General features: G+C 39.3%; 1 protein-coding gene across 1 annotated transcript in view; it reads right to left on the bottom strand.

Annotated features, from left to right (window-relative positions):
• Positions 1 to 2091: 2091 nt before the first annotated feature.
• Positions 2092 to 18771, bottom strand: part of pparg (peroxisome proliferator-activated receptor gamma) — a 57552-nt gene continuing 40872 nt past the window's right edge. The window contains exons 6-10 of the mRNA XM_033966268.2: positions 8328 to 8527; positions 6906 to 7020; positions 6336 to 6520; positions 5633 to 5876; positions 2092 to 3911 (exon numbers count right to left, since the gene is read on the bottom strand). Of these exons, the coding sequence (XP_033822159.1) occupies positions 3664 to 3911; positions 5633 to 5876; positions 6336 to 6520; positions 6906 to 7020; positions 8328 to 8527 (992 nt within the window). The 3' untranslated portion in view covers positions 2092 to 3663. The remainder of the gene's footprint in view (positions 3912 to 5632; positions 5877 to 6335; positions 6521 to 6905; positions 7021 to 8327; positions 8528 to 18771) is intronic.

Here is an 18771-nt window from a genome sequence, read left to right as displayed (position 1 = left end):
CAGCTCAGAATGTCACAGTGTCAGAACAAACGTGTCAGCTTTAAAACAAGACACAAGCTGAATACCTGGGAATCTCCCCACAGGTAGTCACCATCTATTTTCAGTCCAATTAGACAATGGCACTGGCCTGGTAATTCCCTTGTAGATCAATAAAGTTATAGTTTAAAGATTCAGTATGTAATTTTCTGTAAGAGGCACGTCATCTGTATAATTCCACAGAAACAGAAAGTTAAAACCATACTTTGAAACATACTCTACTCCATACTCCAACATACATTTTTCGAAGTTTTTCAGTAAAAAAAAAAAAAAAAAAGTTTTATTTTAGTCTTTTTTTTTTTTTTTTTTGGTTGAAAAGTTACATACTGTGGATTTAAGTCTAGACGTTTTCCAATTCACCTAGTGCCCCAAAACTTTATAATGTGGTTATTACACTGGAAAAACCTCTTTTGCTTTTTGTCCCACATATTCAGGGCAGAAACTCTTAAAATCTCTACACTTGTCTTGTTGTGCTTACAGGAAACAAAACCTGTATATAAGTGGATCAAATTTATAGATAATTAACACAAATATTCAAAAATACAAATCCAAGGAGTTGAAATTTGGTTGTATGTGTTTTTTTTTAACTTGTATTGTCATGGTGGTCTGCTGCTGAAGTACACTGAGACTGTTTGCAGGGCATTGACCTGTAGTTACTCATGATGAGCCTCTGGTCATTCAGGATGGATCCAGCGCTGACACCACATATACACAGTCTACAGTCCACATAGACCAGAGGAAATACAGGACAAATACAGGTCTCCATGTACACCTGCTGGACTACTACTACAGCAAACCGCAAAAACTACTGTAACTACTACATTTAATGCTGCTACTTTAATTTTACTGCCACTAGTGTTGTTACCGCTGCTACTGCTGGCCTAACTCGTGAGTGTCAGTAAACTAGGGAAGTCTGTCACTAGAGCATTTGAAGGTTAAGGTCATCCGAGTTTACTCAAGTTTACTTTTTCCACAAAAACACTATGACTACAAGTATTATTACAGCTACTTGTACTTCTACTGTGGCAAAAAAAACAACAAACAAACAAACAAAAACTATTTCTTCTGCTTTGGTTCTTGGTTCTCCAACATTACAGAGTTGAGCTGGTCTGTGGTGTAGGTGCTGACTTCAGTCTTCAGTCAGGTTCAAAGGAGTCCACTTGTTGCACTCGCTCCAACTGGGCGTGTGTTTATCTGATGTAAGCACTACAAAACACTTCTCCAAGCATTTTGAACATATCATATCAATTTATTTATTTATTTATTTATTTACAATTCGGAAATGGATTCAAATAAGTTTGGGAATTGACTGAGACAACCCACTCAATACCAACATTAAAAGAACCATATGAAACATTATGATTTTAAGTTACAAAACCATGACCTAGATCTGACGTAGTTTTGACCTAGTTCTGTCACGAGATATGAGGTAGACATGTATAAGGAAGCAACATTACATAAACACATAAAATATCGATCTATGAATCTATGTATCTATCTATTTATGTATCTATCTCTATGCTGCTTTCTTATTAAAAACAAAAACATGGGACACGATGACCAAGTTGTTTGTTATAATTTGGTTCTCAGCACGACCCTTCAATCAGAAAGAGCCTCATTTGAGTCTCTTATTTGGGTTCCAATGTCTAAATCCAGTTGTTTTAAACCTAAAGAGCTCTTTCTGATCATCACTATCTAAACTCCAGCACTTGCAGCCAATTATTAATCAAAGCTGATGCAGTGAGTGGATTCTGGAGGTTCTAAACTTTCACAAATAAGTACAATTTGCACGCATCCGCTATATGCAGGATATGGCACTGGCAACCACAGTTCAGTTACAATTGATGTACCTTTAAAAAAAACAACTGCAGGTCACACAGTTCCTTTGATACTGTACAATCATTTCTCTAATAATCCTTTACTACTATTACAACTATCAATACTGCTACGACTTATACTACTACCGCTAAATGTAAGTATCTACTGATTTAATCTTAATAATAGTGATTTTCCAAAGACCTTCGCTCAACAAATGCACCAAGAATAACACAAAAAGTTAGAAAATATTTTATTTACAACACAAGTTATCCATACAATTGCATTTGAGTAATCCCTTTTGTCACATAAAATAGATTAAGCAAACACTTTATCATCTTTAAATGCTTTGTTATGATTATCTATACAAAATATAACATTATACCTGATATGTGTACAATACAAGATTCTTCACAAGGCACAATATGGCTTATAACATGTTACAGTAATGTGCGTCTCACAGTTTTAGGTGACTCAGAAATATGCTAAGATAGTTATGGAAGCAGATTTAGTGATAACATCTGTGTCTGCTGCCATTCAGTGCACCGGGTTCAAATAAGGCACGTCTAATATAATGTTCCTCTATGACACTTGTAACGCAACATACAGTAGACATAAGCTGCTTAGACAACACACACGGCCATGTGTGTCTAGTATTCACAGTTAAAGCAAAGTCATGATTTTTCACCCTTTCAGACAACCAATCAAAAAACCTATTTCTTTAGTAGACTCCAAACCAGTTAAGCACTTTGTGTAGATGTAGTAATTAGAACAACAACAAAATAGTGATACTTTGTGGTTATTAAGGATGGCTCGCTAATTACACTTTCATTTTTAAACCTTTTATTCAAATCAGCGTGTGTACTTTCCATACCAAAATCACACCAGGCTGCTCTTTTTTGACAGTTTTAAAATAACACAGTTACATAATGATTTGGCAGATTTTTAAGTCAGATACCCTTCTGGTCGTAACCAGATTAACAAGAGAGAAAGAGTCAAGTATCTTGCTCAAGGACACATTGGCAGTATGTGATTGGAATGGGCTTAATTCAATAATTTGTTTGTTTGTTAAACCAATACACAATTGCTACCCCCATAAGGTAATGGTAAAATAGTAAACTATAGTAAAAAAAATCCTTTTTGGAATTACTTTTTGAGAAGCCACGAGCAAAAATAGTATTAGGGGAATATAAAACTAGCATTTTATCAAACATACATAATACATCTATGGTACTGTACTTGTTGTTCAAAGTTGCACTGATTTGATGCCTCCTTTAATCCCTTTTATTCAATTTACTTCAGTCAAAATGTCAGTCTGTTTCCTCCCATTTGGTCCCATCTTAGAAACATCGCACTTAAGTCATAAAGCTGCATCCACACTTTTGGTCCTGGTTTGATCTCAGTTTAACCCTGATGTTTACTTGGTTTGGTTCTGATGTAGTCCAGGTTTAGTTCTGGGTTAAGTCCCACTTTAGACCCCAATTTAAAGGTGCAATATGTATGTTTTATGATACGGGATCTACCACCTGTTAATAATACATTTGTCTCATACTATTCTACATTATGACATTAAACTTAACAGTCTCCATCCACTGAGACTAGAAGGTGATGCAAACAGGCAAAGTCACAAGTCATATCTTTAGATGTTTTTCACGATCTTTCTTTAGCACTAAAAACACATGTAACTGAATATACAAGAAACACACATTTAATGCAATGACCATGGCAGACTCTCCCACCATAAAAGTTGCACAGTGCACCTTGTGTGTGGAGGTGTGTGTGTGTGTGGAGGTGTGGACACAGCCATAGTCTCTAGTAGAGGTCCTTCATGATCTCCTGGAGCAGAGGGTGGAGGCACATGTCCACCTCGGTCTTTTTGAGGAGCTGGATGAGGTGCACGTGGTCGGTGACGATCTGCCGCAGGTCAGTCATCTTCTGCAGCAGTTTAGCGAACAGCTGCAGGGACTCGGGGTGGTTGACTTTGAGCTGCAGCTCCAGAGAGTGCAGCACCGTCTCCTGCAGCTGCTCTATGGGCTTCACGTTCAACAGGCCCGGCCGGTCTGGAGGAAAACAACAATGGAAAGATATGAATCAAGACTGTTACCACATTGTCTAATATAGCTTAGTTATGGTACAATTGTAATGATAAAAACTGCAAAACCTATTCATGGCTTTCAGCTTGCTATCATATTTTGAGAGTGATTGAACATTCACAAGATATCATTTTTTGTTTTTAATTCTTAATTGTTATGGCAACAGTCCTAACCTTTCATCATTCTGAAACCCAAGGATAATTGGTAATAATGTATTGTCCAGAAAACTATACCTCATATTTGCATTGAGCCTTAAGTATAAAAGCTGCCTGATTTATGGCAATACTTTTTCAGACAATTACAGCCGTCTTTCACTACGACATTATAAAGCAGCAGTTTGGTCACATTTTGTGCAATACCCAGTGTCAACTAAAATGGTCAAGTTTCAAGTTGTTTCATGTATATATAGTAGTATAAATAGACATAGTATTTCTAAAGGAAAACAAACCAATTGAGTTTATACTTTTCTGTGATGCAACCTCCAAATGTAACTGTTACTATTTGTAAAAGCTCACTTATCTCGGGTTAGGGCTTTAATCTCACCAATTACGTTAATAATCGACCTAAAAGTCCGACTTCTGTCTTGCTCGGGTCAAGGCTGCACTTTTGACTCCAAAAAGATCAACATGACTAAGCATGTGCAGCTATTTTATATGTATTACACATGTATTTAGTCTAGATTCAAAAAGACTGCCTACAAGTTCTATACTAACATAAAACAAATTGTGTAATAAATTAGACAGGATACACATTGCGGCTTTGATGGCTGTTTGAGAAAGAGATTATAGCTTATTGCACTCAGCTGACCCGGATGACCCTGCGTCAAGGCTGGCCATCGCGTGCAACAAACCTCTAAGTTTCTGTGACTGATTAAACATTCAGTGGAAACAGAATGCGAAGAAACAGCTCCAACTTATCAATACAGGAACAATAAATTATGACCGATATGTTTAAGAGTCTGATAAGCCATTTAAATCTATAGTAAAAGATAAAACACATTATAAAACACAACACGACTGATTTCATTTCAGCAATGCAGCTACTAATAAAAGGTCTATTTTAGTGGCAGAGTTATTTATTTACTTATTTTTTTGGGTTAGTGGGATAAGAAACAATTAGTAATTTGTAAAGACAGATGACAGAAGCTTTACGTTAACAGTATAACATTATTAGAAAATTTGCAGATCTTCCCCCTTCTTCAAATGTAATTTTCCCTTTTTTTTGTGGTCGATCTTTGAAAATACCACATTTTTACCCACACCTGCATAATTAAATTGAAACAGAAAGCCGTACTTCAGAATATTCTCATGGGAATAGATAAGTTGGTTTGCTGTGGATTGCAACATTTCTATGGCAAGAAGCAGGAGGCCAAATAAAGGCCAGGTTTGTGAAGATGCACTAAAAACATCCAAAATGTAATAAACATGCTTTTAGTTTAGTTTTTTAGTTACTCTTAAAACTGCTCTTACTTGAGTCGAAGTTTAGAAAATAAATTTTACTCTACCTTGAGCAACTTCTTGGACCACTATTTATTACTTCTAACCTACCTGAGTATGATTATTTTTAAGTAACTGTATCCCTACATGAGCACATTTTTGGATAATCACCTCGCTTATATAACTTATATAACACATTCTGCTGCCCTTACATACTTAAATACATTTATATTTGCTCTGAGCTATACCCACCTCCGCTGAGGATGATGACGGCGAGGAAGAGTGCCATGTCACTGTCGTCCAGCTCTAACGTGTTGAACTTGACGGAGAACTCAAACTTGGGCTCCATCATTTGACAGAAGGGCTTCCTCAGACTCTTTAGGAACTCTCGCGTCATGAAAATGTGTCCGTACGAGATCAGGGTCCCGTCTTTGTTCATCAGAGGAGCCATCATGATGATTAGCACCTCGATAACGCCGTATTTCAGCAAAGTCACCTATGAGGAAATAAAATGATTTAACGAATGTAAACAAAAAAGTTACTCTTAAAAAGGCACTGGTCAGAATCAATTCAACTTCTGTTTTATTATTTTTATTCTATTTAAATTTATCTGTGACAATTTTCACCCCTATTACACCCACAGGTTTGTGTAAAAATATGAAATTTAGTTTCTTGATACTGTAGATGTAGTGTTAAAAATGACGAAGTTTTAATCAATAACAATAGAGACTTGTCCTGTTTTAGACATGGTTTTGTCCTGATCTAGTCCAGGTTTAGTTCCTGGTTTAGTCCCAGTTTAGTCCAGATGTGGTGTGCAGGCTCTCTAAATTTTCGATGGCAAAAAATTTGTGCTACTGACACGAAATTTTCACTGGATATTGATTAAAAAAAGTCGTAATCCCCACACGACCATAGATGTTCATGCATGTCTCTATATTTATCATATTCATTTTACCTGGTCATTGAGGTCCAGGTCAATAAATCCTGGGATGCTCTTTGCAAACTCCGTCACCTCTCTCACAGCCTCGGCCGATCTGGACTGACAGCTGTGAAAGAACCTCATCTCTGCTGTGTCCATGCACATGGGCCCAATGCCACTGGGGACGTGGCTGTAGTCAGAGAACGGGTTAGCTGCCAACCCTGCAAAGAAAATACAATTAGATACTATGTTAAAAAATCTCTTTTATAGCATCATGTAAGCAACACGTGTATTCATGGGTTTCAGCTTTCTGTTTATATTTACATCATGAGGACTTTCCACTATGCCAAAGATAGAATTGGTAAATGCTATAGCAACAGTAGTGATTATTCATCAGTTTGAAACCTTTTAAAGCAGAAATCTCAAAGATATTTTTTTTACAGAAGTTGTCTAGTATAAGCCTTAGTATGAAAATGTTTTAAATGTTAACATTGCAACACTAGAACAGAGAAGTGAAAGGCAATATATTTATACATAGCAAGGAAGCATGCAAAGAGCGGGGTTAGAAATAGACAGAAATCATGTGTCTATGATATTCTCACTGACCACTGAATCCATTTGTATTTATGGAGGTCTGTTGCTGCTGATCTGGGACTGGTACTTGGAGGTTGATAAACTGCTCTCCTTCTAATAAAGACTTCATATCATGGATGACAAAAGGCTGTAACAAGAAAACACAAGGCAGACAAGCGACATTAGGTAAGAGATGATGTAACGCGGGTCCTGTCTATTCACGCCAACCGCACGTAAACACTGTTTTAACTGTGGTTCATTCATCAATTTTGTCAAAGCAAACACAGCACACCTTGTAGAATTTATTGCCAACTTAAACAAAAATGTTAAATGAGGCTTGAGAAGGAAAAAAAAAAAGACATGTGCAAACTAGAAGAGAAGTTGCTCAATTCTGCCACTACCAAGGATTTCTGCAACTGCTCCGAAAAGTGAAATTTGTGAAAGTTGAACTAAAATGTAATATTCAATGTAGCGGTGATCACCTGCTAAATTATTCAGTCAATTGAAAATAATCAATCTAAGCTCAATAGAGACAAGTAGTTGCTCACCAGACCCCCCACCACTTAACAAAAGTTACACAGTTCATCATTAAAAGCTCAGTGACCTGATTCTATAGCTACAACAGAAAAAACATATTTAATTCACAGATGATTCACAATCCAATGAACCATGACATTTTATAGTGGCACAAATTATCCAGAAAAAAACGCAAACACTCAAATTAAAAGTGGACCACACGTGAGTCAAATTCAAGGCCTGAAGTGTGAAAAATGTAAATATTGGATTAAGCTGCTCTCATTGACTCTCTGTTTGATGTAGTTTAGTGAAAAACACAGGCCTCCCTCGCACACACAGTCAAAACAAAATACAGTGAGATACAGAGCAGCCTTGAACTGCTTTGACTCCAAGCAGCACATTTCAGATACATTTTAGAAACAATTCCACATTTCTGATCAACAGGACTAAGGAATAATTTATATGGAGCAATGATGGGAAAAATAAGTTTGAAATTATATGTATTTTCAATTGTGGTATCAATAGACTTTGCATGGTTTCATATTTAGTTTGTTTGTAGAGAGCTGTTTTGAGCCCCATTTTGTGCATAGGGAGGCTTTATAAATGAGGTTCCAGATCTGTGGAGAGGCGGGCCTGCTCACAGTAATAATATATGCTTTTCAAGATACTTCAAGCAATAAAAACATCTGCACCTAAACAAATCCACAGCTAAAGTTACAGAGCGCACATTTAAGACTTATCAATAAGAGCTATTCATTTAAGATCTAAACCTGGACTAGGACAGGACCATATCAGGTCTACATAAGCACTAAACCGGACTCAAACTAGGATCAAAAGCAGAACAAGTCAGAACACACCCTTAGTTAATTATCCAAAACAAAACGTGATGAAACTGACTTTAGCCTGTGCTGTGTAAATACATAGTAAATTGTATCTCACCACGTTGTCCCCAGTCTTGCCGGAGAGGATGGCCCTGGCCTTGGCCTTGGTGAGGGGGAAGTATTTGAGATATGCGTCGTATAGATGTCGTGACAGAGCTCGGAGATCTGCTGCCTCTGGATGCAAAAGCTCCACATCCGACGAAAACTCAGCCAACAACTTCTCCTTCTCCGCCTGGGGCATTCGGCCAAACCGGATCGCTGGGAAAACAGAAGGAAATATATTTAGGATCAAAAAGGTGCTGTGGGGTTGTTACATGTGATACTAATGATGCTATTATAGATAAAGACCTGTCAGGATAATTACTATATTGACTTATCGTTCAATATGTGAAGGCTGGAACAATATATTTTGGGGCTCAGTATTTATTGCATGTACAATTTCTTTATAAAAGTGGGAAAATTTGGGGTATTTTTGTTGTAATACAATAACATTTGTAAAAGTCTGAATAAGGGACTATGGCTAATTATAGCGTCATTTGTCAATTGTAAATAGTCACATTTTATATGGCCTTTATTTCACCTTCAAGGCACTCAAAGCACCTTACATCGAGGTACCACTCACCCATTTATACACAAGTGCACACAGACACTGGGGGTGAGGTGGGTGAAGTGGGCACAATGACAGCATTCATCTGTGGAACTGGAATCACACTGCCAACCTGTGGGTCAGTGGATCTGACCGTTCAACCAATAATGTTTACGTCGAGAGTCTATTAAATCATTACATTTGTTGCAGCTCATGTCTTTTAAAGATACAGCCTATTTAAAAATGGTTTACTGGAATTATCTTGCATTATTGTACTTTATATGAGTGATATAAAGTAGTTTCAATATTATCATTTATAGCAGTATATCTCTATAGCAATATATTGTGCTTTAAAAGTGATTTATCGTGACAGGCCTATACAGATAAAGCCATAGACTAACCATAGACAAACACAACATAACTTATAGACATTTAAAAAATAAATAAATAAATCAATGGCCAAAGCATCTTTCATTTCATTTACCACTCAAAAATATGAAATGGATGTTACATTGGTAAACTATATACAAGTCTAGAGGTCTCCAAACCTTTGTTAGATAAAAAAAAGGGTTGTTTTGAGTACAATCAAATGTTTAAAGACAGGAATTCTATAAGATCAAATATGGGACCACTGCCTTCAAACTCCAAAAGGAGAGTAGTTCTTGTTACCCCACCACTAGCTGTTTTCAAGGACATCACTTGAAATTGGTTAAAGGTGCCCTGTGTAACTTTTCTAGAGGATACACCGCCTGCTTCTCTCCAGAGATGTTATCACTTCCCCAAGAAAAATATGCAGTATGGCATTAAATTTTTCCATCTCTATGGAGACAAGCAGGTGCTGTCACCATGACGCCATTATCAAAACATGTAAAGAATCTAACCACAACGAGCAGCATCAGTTACATCAGGAGACTGTACCTGCACACACGCCGGCACGACAGGAGGACAGTTTCTTTTTGTTTTTTTTTCTCTTGGGGATATTAGAAGACTTTAAATATATATATTGCTTATTCTATTACTAAAAATATTTCAGCATGACAAAAAGCATCACATTTTAAATTTTAATTGTTTTATTTGTTATAATAAAAATAACACAGATATAAAAATAGGCTACTGTAGAGAAGTCTGAATTCGATTTAAACTGGTCCTGTTTGCTCTATCCCATCTGTTGGACTTTCTTTGAATAGGTTACGGTGTTCACACTAGTACATTCACCTAGGGCTGCGTATGACAAAAATCACAACTGTTTTTCTCATATTAATCGATCATGATATTGGATGACATTTATAGTCTTACATAAAACAAATAAAATGCTTTAAATATCGTGACCATCAAGACTTTTAATCATTGCTGCTTAAAACAAAACAAACAAACAAACAAACTGCCAAATCTCTTCTTTCTAAGTAACTGACAGACGATTGGCTTGATTATGCAATAATAATCACATAGCCCTGCATTCAGCGCATAAAAAGATTAACTTAAAATGACTCAAAAGTTAAACCTGCACTAGACCAGGACTAGACAAAGACTACAACAGGACCAAAACAAGTTCACATCAAAGACAAAATGGGGTCAAACTTAGGCCAAATAAGGACGAGTATGACCGCACCATTTAATACTCTCACTTTCATCATCAGATTAGAGCAGGTGACTCAGATTCACCTGACGCCTGCTCTCATCCTGTCACTATGAAGGCGTGTCCACTGGGGGATTATAAAACCTTAACTTTGCTCTTGATAATCCTTTTATTGTCTATGAGAGTCACTGTCAACCACAAGACAAGGGACAGTTTTTGTAGCAAAGTATTTCGAACAAATCTCCCAGCTACTACCAGTGTGTACAGCAGGACTCGTATAAAACATTACGTAGTACAGCTTTATGTGGTGCAAAATCATCAACATTTTGAAAATCTGTAATAAACATGTTTATCTCTATCAAAGCGAGTTGTAATAAGTAGTAAAGATAATTAAAGCCGCAAGCGGCGATGATGGCCCTCGCCCCCCATGCGACCGCCCCCCCATGCAACCGCCCGGGGCTGGCCACTGCCCCCACGCACCATTTTCCCCACCCGGCCACCCCACGGCCGCAATCCGCCCCCCTTCACACAGTTTCTATATAAATATCTGTGACCAACACATTATAATGGAGGTCCACGGCGTTGAACCGGCAACCTCGTGCACAATACAGGTATGGTGTAATGGACTTTTTTGCCCCCTTTGAGGTTCACAATTATCTCCCCAAGTTTCATGCCAATCGGACAAAGTTGTGTTTTTTACCAGTACAGTAGGGGGCGCTATAGAGGTCACTGTCCATCTGCTCATTATGTTTCTCTATTCACAGTTTTATTCTGTATCAGTGATTAGAATTTGAGCTTTTTAGGCTGATCAATGTGTCTGTGAGAGGGAATAAATTATGCAGGAAAGCAGTCATATTTTGACAGTGTGCTGTGCATAAACCAGAAAGAATATCCCCAAAACGTGGTTGATTATTGACAATCGACATATGCACATACTGTATGTGGAGTTTGATGTAATTTGGATGAAAAACCTAGGAGTAGATATAATTCATAGACATGTAAGTCAAAGTGCCAAGTGCCAATTTCTTTTCAATTCATTGCGCCCCTGGTGGCCAACAGTGGAAAATAACCCATGGCCATAATGTAATTTTTTGTTTCTTCTGATGCCACCGATTTATTCCCCGAATTTCGCAGGAATCCGATAATGTTGGCGTTTCACCCCTATGGTAGGGGGCGCTATAGTGTTCATTTTGATTAAAATTAATATTTCATTCCATTCATGCCCCAATCTCGCATATGTGATGTGAATGTGAGCTCTGTAGGGCAATGCCTGTGGTCGTGAGAGGACATCGAAAAAACAGGAAACGAAGGCGTATTTCGGTGGCGGCGTACGGGCGAACCGTGTGGAATTCGGAGAAAACGTGGATAACTTCTGAAAACCCATGTGTCTGGATGTGGCATGTGAAATCTGAGCTCATTTGGACCAAAAACCTGAGACTAGTAGCGTTTTGAAAACACGCTGCGAATGAAGTGGCGAATTTTTTATCAAAAATGGCCGACTTCCTGTCTGTCATAGAGCAGTACTTCAATTCATTTTTATGCTTGTCCGATGGTGCTCTATCACTGTTCAGAATTTTGTGAATGTATTCCAAAATTAAACAGGCTCCTCTCCCATAGGGGTGAAGTTTTAGGTGGCGCTGTCGAGTCAGGGGGCATGGGTCATTTTCCCGACACCAATTTTATGAAATTTTTCACCAAGCCAGTCGATTTTATACCCCCATGTGAGACTTTTCGTGAATGTTCAGGGGGTGAAAAATGCGATTGTTTTGGCGGAAAAACGAAGAACAATGTTAATATGCAGTGTGGCCCTGGGCTGTGTGGCTCTGACTCTATATGAGAGGGGTCTGTGGCTTTGCACCGGCAACCATGTACATAATACAGGTATGGTATAATTGACTTTTTTGACCCTTTTAATGCCCCCAATTATCTCCCCAAGTTTCATGCCAATCGGACAAAGTTGTGTATTTTACCAATACTGTAGGGGGCGCTATAGTGTTCATTTAGATAACAATTATTAGTGCATTCTATTAATACCCTCACATCACACGTGTGATGTGAATTTGAGCTGTGTAGGGCAATGCCTGTGGCCGTGAGAGGACATCGAAAAAACAGGAAACGAAGGCGTATTTCGGTGGCGCCGTATGGGCGAACCATGTGGAATTCGGAGAAAACGTGGATAACTTTTGAAAACCCATGTGTCTGGATGTGGCATGTGAAATCTGAGCTCATTTGGACCAAAAACCTGAGACTAGTAGCGTTTTGAAAACACGCAACGAAAAATTTGGCGAATTTTCGATTCAATATAGCCGACTTCCTGTCCGTCCTAGGGCCGCACTATGATTGGCTTTTTTGCTTGTCTCCATGAGCTCTATCACTGGTGTGAATTTCGTCAAGCTAGGGCGAAAAATGAGTGTCGGCTCCCAATTCATTTTAAAATTTTGAATTTTCTGGGTGGCGCTCTCAAGTCAGGGGGCATGGGACATTTTCCCGACACCAATTTTATGAAATTTTTCGCAGAGCCGGTCGATTCTATACCCCCATGTGAGACTTTTCGTGAATGTTCAAGGGGTGAAAAATGCGATTGTTTTGGCGGAAAAACGAAGAACAATGTTAATATGCAGTGTGGCCCTGGGCTGTGTGGCCCTGACTCTATATGAGAGGGGTCTGTGGCTTTGCACCGACAACCGTGTACATAATACAGGTATGGTATAATTGACTTTTTTGACCCTTTTAATGCCCCCAATTATCTCCCCAAGTTTCATGCCAATCGGACAAAGTTGTGTATTTTACCAATACTGTAGGGGGCGCTATAGTGTTCATTTAGATAACAATTAATAGTGCATTCTATTAATACCCTCATATCACACGTGTGATGTGAATTTGAGCTGTGTAGACCAATGCATGTGCGTGTCAGGCATTTTTAAATGATTTTTTTTGGAGTCTTTGCGCCCCTGGTGGCCAAGTGTGAAAAATGACCTATGCCCGTAATATTATTTTTTGGTCCACGTCATGCCCCCAATTTATTTCCCGAATTTCGTAGGAATCCGATAATGTTTGCGTTTCACCCCTATGGTAGGGGGCGCTATAGTATTCATTTTGATTAAAATTAATATTGCATTCCATTCATGCCCCAATCTCGCATATGTGATGTGAATGTGAGCTCTGTAGGGCAATGCCTGTGGTAGTGAGAGGACATAGAAAAAACAGGAAACGAAGGCGTATTTCGGTGGCGGCGTACGGGCGAACCGTGTGGAATTTGGAGAAAACGTGGATAACTTTTGAAAACCCATGTGTCTGGATGCGGCATGTGAAATCTGAGCTCATTTGGACCAAAAACCTGAGACTAGTAGCGTTTTGAAAACACGCTGCGAATGAAGTGGCGAATTTTTGATCCAAAATGGCCGACTTCCTGTCTGTCATAGAGCAGTGCTTCAATTCATTTTTATGCTTGTCCCCCCATTCTCTATCACTGTTCTGCTTTTTGTGTGTGTTTTCCAAAATAAACCAGGCTCCTCTCCCATAGGGGTGAAATTTTAGGTGGCGCCGTCGAGTCAGGGGGCATGGGACATTTTCCCGACACAAATTTTATGACATTTTTTGCCGAGCCGGTCGATTCTATACCCCCATGTGAGACTTTTCGTGAATGTTCAGGGGGTGAAAAATGCGATTGTTTTGGCGGAAAAACGAAGAACAATGTTAATATGCAGTGTGGCCCTGAGCTGTGTGGCTCTGACTCTATATGAGAGGGGTCTGTGGCTTTGCACCGGCAACCACGTACATAATACAGGTATGGTGTAATGGACTTTTTTGACCCTTTTAATGCTCACAATTATCTCCCCAAGTTTCATGCCAATCGGACAAAGTTGTGTATTTTACCAATACTGTAGGGGGCGCTATAGTGTTCATTTAGATAACAATTAATAGTGCATTCTATTAATACCCTCACATCACACGTGTGATGTGAATTTGAGCTGTGTAGACCAATGCATGTGCGTGTCAGAAATTTTTTTATGATTTTTTTTTTAGTATTTGCGCTCCTGGTGGCCAACCGTGGAAAATTACTCATGGCCATAATGTAATTTTTTGTTTCTTCTGATGCCACTGATTTATTCCCCGAATTTCGTAGGAATCCGATAATATCGGCGTTTCACCCCTATGATAGGGGGCGCTATAGTGTTCATTTTGATTACAATTAATAATCCATTTTATTAATACCCTCATATCACACGTGTGATGTGAATTTGAGCTGTGTAGACCAATGCATGTGCGTGTCAGACATTTTTAAATGATTTTTTTTGGAGTCTTTGCGCCCCTGGTGGCCAAGTGTGAAAAATGACCTATGCCCGTAATATTATTTTTTGGTCCACGTCATGCCCCCAATTTATTCCCCGAATTTCGTAGGAATCCGATAATGTTTGCGTTTCACCCCTATGGTAGGGGGCGCTATAGTGTTCATTTTGATTAAAATTAATATTGCGTCCCATTCTTGCCCCAATCACACATATGTGATGTGAATGTGAGCTCTGTAGGGCAATGCCTGTGGTCGTGAGAGGACATCGAAAAAACAGGAAACAAAGGCGTATTTCGGTGGCGGCGTACGGGCGAACCGTGTGGAATTTGGAGAAAACGTGGATAACTTTTGAAAACCCATGTGTCTGGATGCGGCATGTGAAATCTGAGCTCATTTGGACCAAAAACCTGAGACTAGTAGGGTTTTGAAAATACGCAACGAAAAATTTGGCGAATTTTCGATTCAATATAGCCGACTTCCTGTCTGTCATAGAGCAGTTCTTCAATTCATTTTTATGCTTGTCCCCCCATTCTCTATCACTGTTCTGATTTTTGTGTGTGTTTTCCAAAATAAACCAGGCTCCTCTCCCATAGGGGTGAAATTTTAGGTGGCGCCGTCGAGTCAGGGGGCATGGGACATTTTGCCGACACCAATTTTATTAAATTTTTCGCAGAGCCGGACGATTCTATACCCCCATGTGAGACTTTTCGTGAATGTTCAAGGGGTGAAAAATGCGATTGTTTTGGCAGAAAAACGAAGAACAATGTTAATATGCAGTGTGGCCCTGGGCTGTGTGGCCCTGACTCTATATGAGAGGGGTCTGTGGCTTTGCACCGGCAACCACGTACATAATACAGGTATGGTGTAATTGACTTTTTTGACCCTTTTAATGCCCCCAATTATCTCCCCAAGTTTCATGCCAATCGGACAAAGTTGTGTATTTTACCAATACTGTAGGGGGCGCTATAGTGTTCATTTACACAACAATTAATAGTGCATTCTATTAATACCCTGATATCACATGTGTGATGAGAATTTCAGCTGTCTAGAACCATGTATGTGCGTGTAAGAAATTTTTTAATGATTTTTTTTTAGTATTTGCGCCCCTGGTGGCCAACCGTGGAAAATGACTCATGGCCATAATGTAATTTTTTGTTTCTTCTGATGCCATTGATTTATTCCCCGAATTTCGTAGGAATCCGATAATGTTGGCGTTTCACCCCTATGGTAGGGGGCGCTATAGTGTTCATTTTTATTACAATTAATAATCCTTTTATTAATACCCTCACATCACACGTGTGATGTGAATTTGAGCTGTGTAGACCAATGCATGTGCGTGTCAGAAATTTTTTTATGATTTTTTTTTTTAGTATTTGCGCCCCTGGTGGCCAACCGTGGAAAATGAGTCATGGCCATAATGTAATTTTTTGTTTCTTGTGATGCCACTGATTTATTCCCCGAATTTCGTAGGAATCCGATAATGTTGGCGTTTCACCCCTATGGTAGGGGGCGCTATAGTGTTCATTTAGATAACAATTAATAGTGCATTCTATTAATACCCTCATATCACACGTGTGATGTGAATTTGAGCTGTGTAGACCAATGCATGTGCGTGTCAGGCATTTTTAAATGATTTTTTTTGGAGTCTTTGCGCCCCTGGTGGCCAAGTGTGAAAAATGACCTATGCCCGTAATATTATTTTTTGGTCCACGTCATGCCCCCAATTTATTTCCCGAATTTCGTAGGAATCCGATAATGTTGTCGTTTCACTCCTATGGTAGGGGGCGCTATAGTATTCATTTTGATTAAAATTAATATTGCATTCCATTCATGCCCCAATCTCGCATATGTGATGTGAATGTGAGCTCTGTAGGGCAATGCCTGTGGTAGTGAGAGGACATAGAAAAAACAGGAAACGAAGGCGTATTTCGGTGGCGGCGTACGGGCGAACCGTGTGGAATTTGGAGAAAACGTGGATAACTTTTGAAAACCCATGTGTCTGGATGCGGCATGTGAAATCTGAGCTCATTTGGACCAAAAACCTGAGACTAGTAGCGTTTTGAAAACACGCTGCGAATGAAGTGGCGAATTTTTGATCCAAAATGGCCGACTTCCTGTCTGTCATAGAGCAGTGCTTCAATTCATTTTTATGCTTGTCCCCCCATTCTCTATCACTGTTCTGCTTTTTGTGTGTGTTTTCCAAAATAAACCAGGCTCCTCTCCCATAGGGGTGAATTTTTAGGTGGCGCCGTCGAGTCAGGGGGCATGGGACATTTTCCCGACACAAATTTTATGACATTTTTTGCCGAGCCGGTCGATTCTATACCCCCATGTGAGACTTTTCGTGAATGTTCAGGGGGTGAAAAATGCGATTGTTTTGGCGGAAAAACGAAGAACAATGTTAATATGCAGTGTGGCCCTGAGCTGTGTGGCTCTGACTCTATATGAGAGGGGTCTGTGGCTTTGCACCGGCAACCACGTACATAATACAGGTATGGTGTAATGGACTTTTTTGACCCTTTTAATGCTCACAATTATCTCCCCAAGTTTCATGCCAATCGGACAAAGTTGTGTATTTTACCAATACTGTAGGGGGCGCTATAGTGTTCATTTAGATAACAATTAATAGTGCATTCTATTAATACCCTCACATCACACGTGTGATGTGAATTTGAGCTGTGTAGACCAATGCATGTGCGTGTCAGAAATTTTTTTATGATTTTTTTTTTAGTATTTGCGCCCCTGGTGGCCAACCGTGGAAAATTACTCATGGCCATAATGTAATTTTTTGTTTCTTCTGATGCCACTGATTTATTCCCCGAATTTCGTAGGAATCCGATAATATCGGCGTTTCACCCCTATGATAGGGGGCGCTATAGTGTTCATTTTGATTACAATTAATAATCCATTTTATTAATACCCTCATATCACACGTGTGATGTGAATTTGAGCTGTGTAGACCAATGCATGTGCGTGTCAGACATTTTTAAATGATTTTTTTTGGAGTCTTTGCGCCCCTGGTGGCCAAGTGTGAAAAATGACCTATGCCCGTAATATTATTTTTTGGTCCACGTCATGCCCCCAATTTATTCCCCGAATTTCGTAGGAATCCGATAATGTTTGCGTTTCACCCCTATGGTAGGGGGCGCTATAGTGTTCATTTTGATTAAAATTAATATTGCGTCCCATTCTTGCCCCAATCACACATATGTGATGTGAATGTGAGCTCTGTAGGGCAATGCCTGTGGTCGTGAGAGGACATCGAAAAAAACAGGAAACAAAGGCGTATTTCGGTGGCGGCGTACGGGCGAACCGTGTGGAATTTGGAGAAAACGTGGATAACTTTTGAAAACCCATGTGTCTGGATGCGGCATGTGAAATCTGAGCTCATTTGGACCAAAAACCTGAGACTAGTAGGGTTTTGAAAATACGCAACGAAAAATTTGGCGAATTTTCGATTCAATATAGCCGACTTCCTGTCTGTCATAGAGCAGTTCTTCAATTCATTTTTATGCTTGTCCCCCCATTCTCTATCACTGTTCTGATTTTTGTGTGTGTTTTCCAAAATAAACCAGGCTCCTCTCCCATAGGGGTGAAATTTTAGGTGGCGCCGTCGAGTCAGGGGGCATGGGACATTTTGCCGACACCAATTTTATTAAATTTTTCGCAGAGCCGGACGATTCTATACCCCCATGTGAGACTTTTCGTGAATGTTCAAGGGGTGAAAAATGCGATTGTTTTGGCAGAAAAACGAAGAACAATGTTAATATGCAGTGTGGCCCTGGGCTGTGTGGCCCTGACTCTATATGAGAGGGGTCTGTGGCTTTGCACCGGCAACCACGTACATAATACAGGTATGGTGTAATTGACTTTTTTGACCCTTTTAATGCCCCCAATTATCTCCCCAAGTTTCATGCCAATCGGACAAAGTTGTGTATTTTACCAATACTGTAGGGGGCGCTATAGTGTTCATTTACACAACAATTAATAGTGCATTTTATTAATACCCTGATATCACATGTGTGATGAGAATTTCAGCTGTCTAGAAC

Source organism: Periophthalmus magnuspinnatus, chromosome 5 (assembly GCF_009829125.3).
Source record: "Periophthalmus magnuspinnatus isolate fPerMag1 chromosome 5, fPerMag1.2.pri, whole genome shotgun sequence".
Classification (NCBI taxonomy): Eukaryota; Metazoa; Chordata; class Actinopteri; order Gobiiformes; family Gobiidae; genus Periophthalmus; species Periophthalmus magnuspinnatus.
The sequence above is the reverse complement of the archived record's forward strand: the minus strand, read 5'-3'. Positions and strand labels throughout refer to the sequence as shown.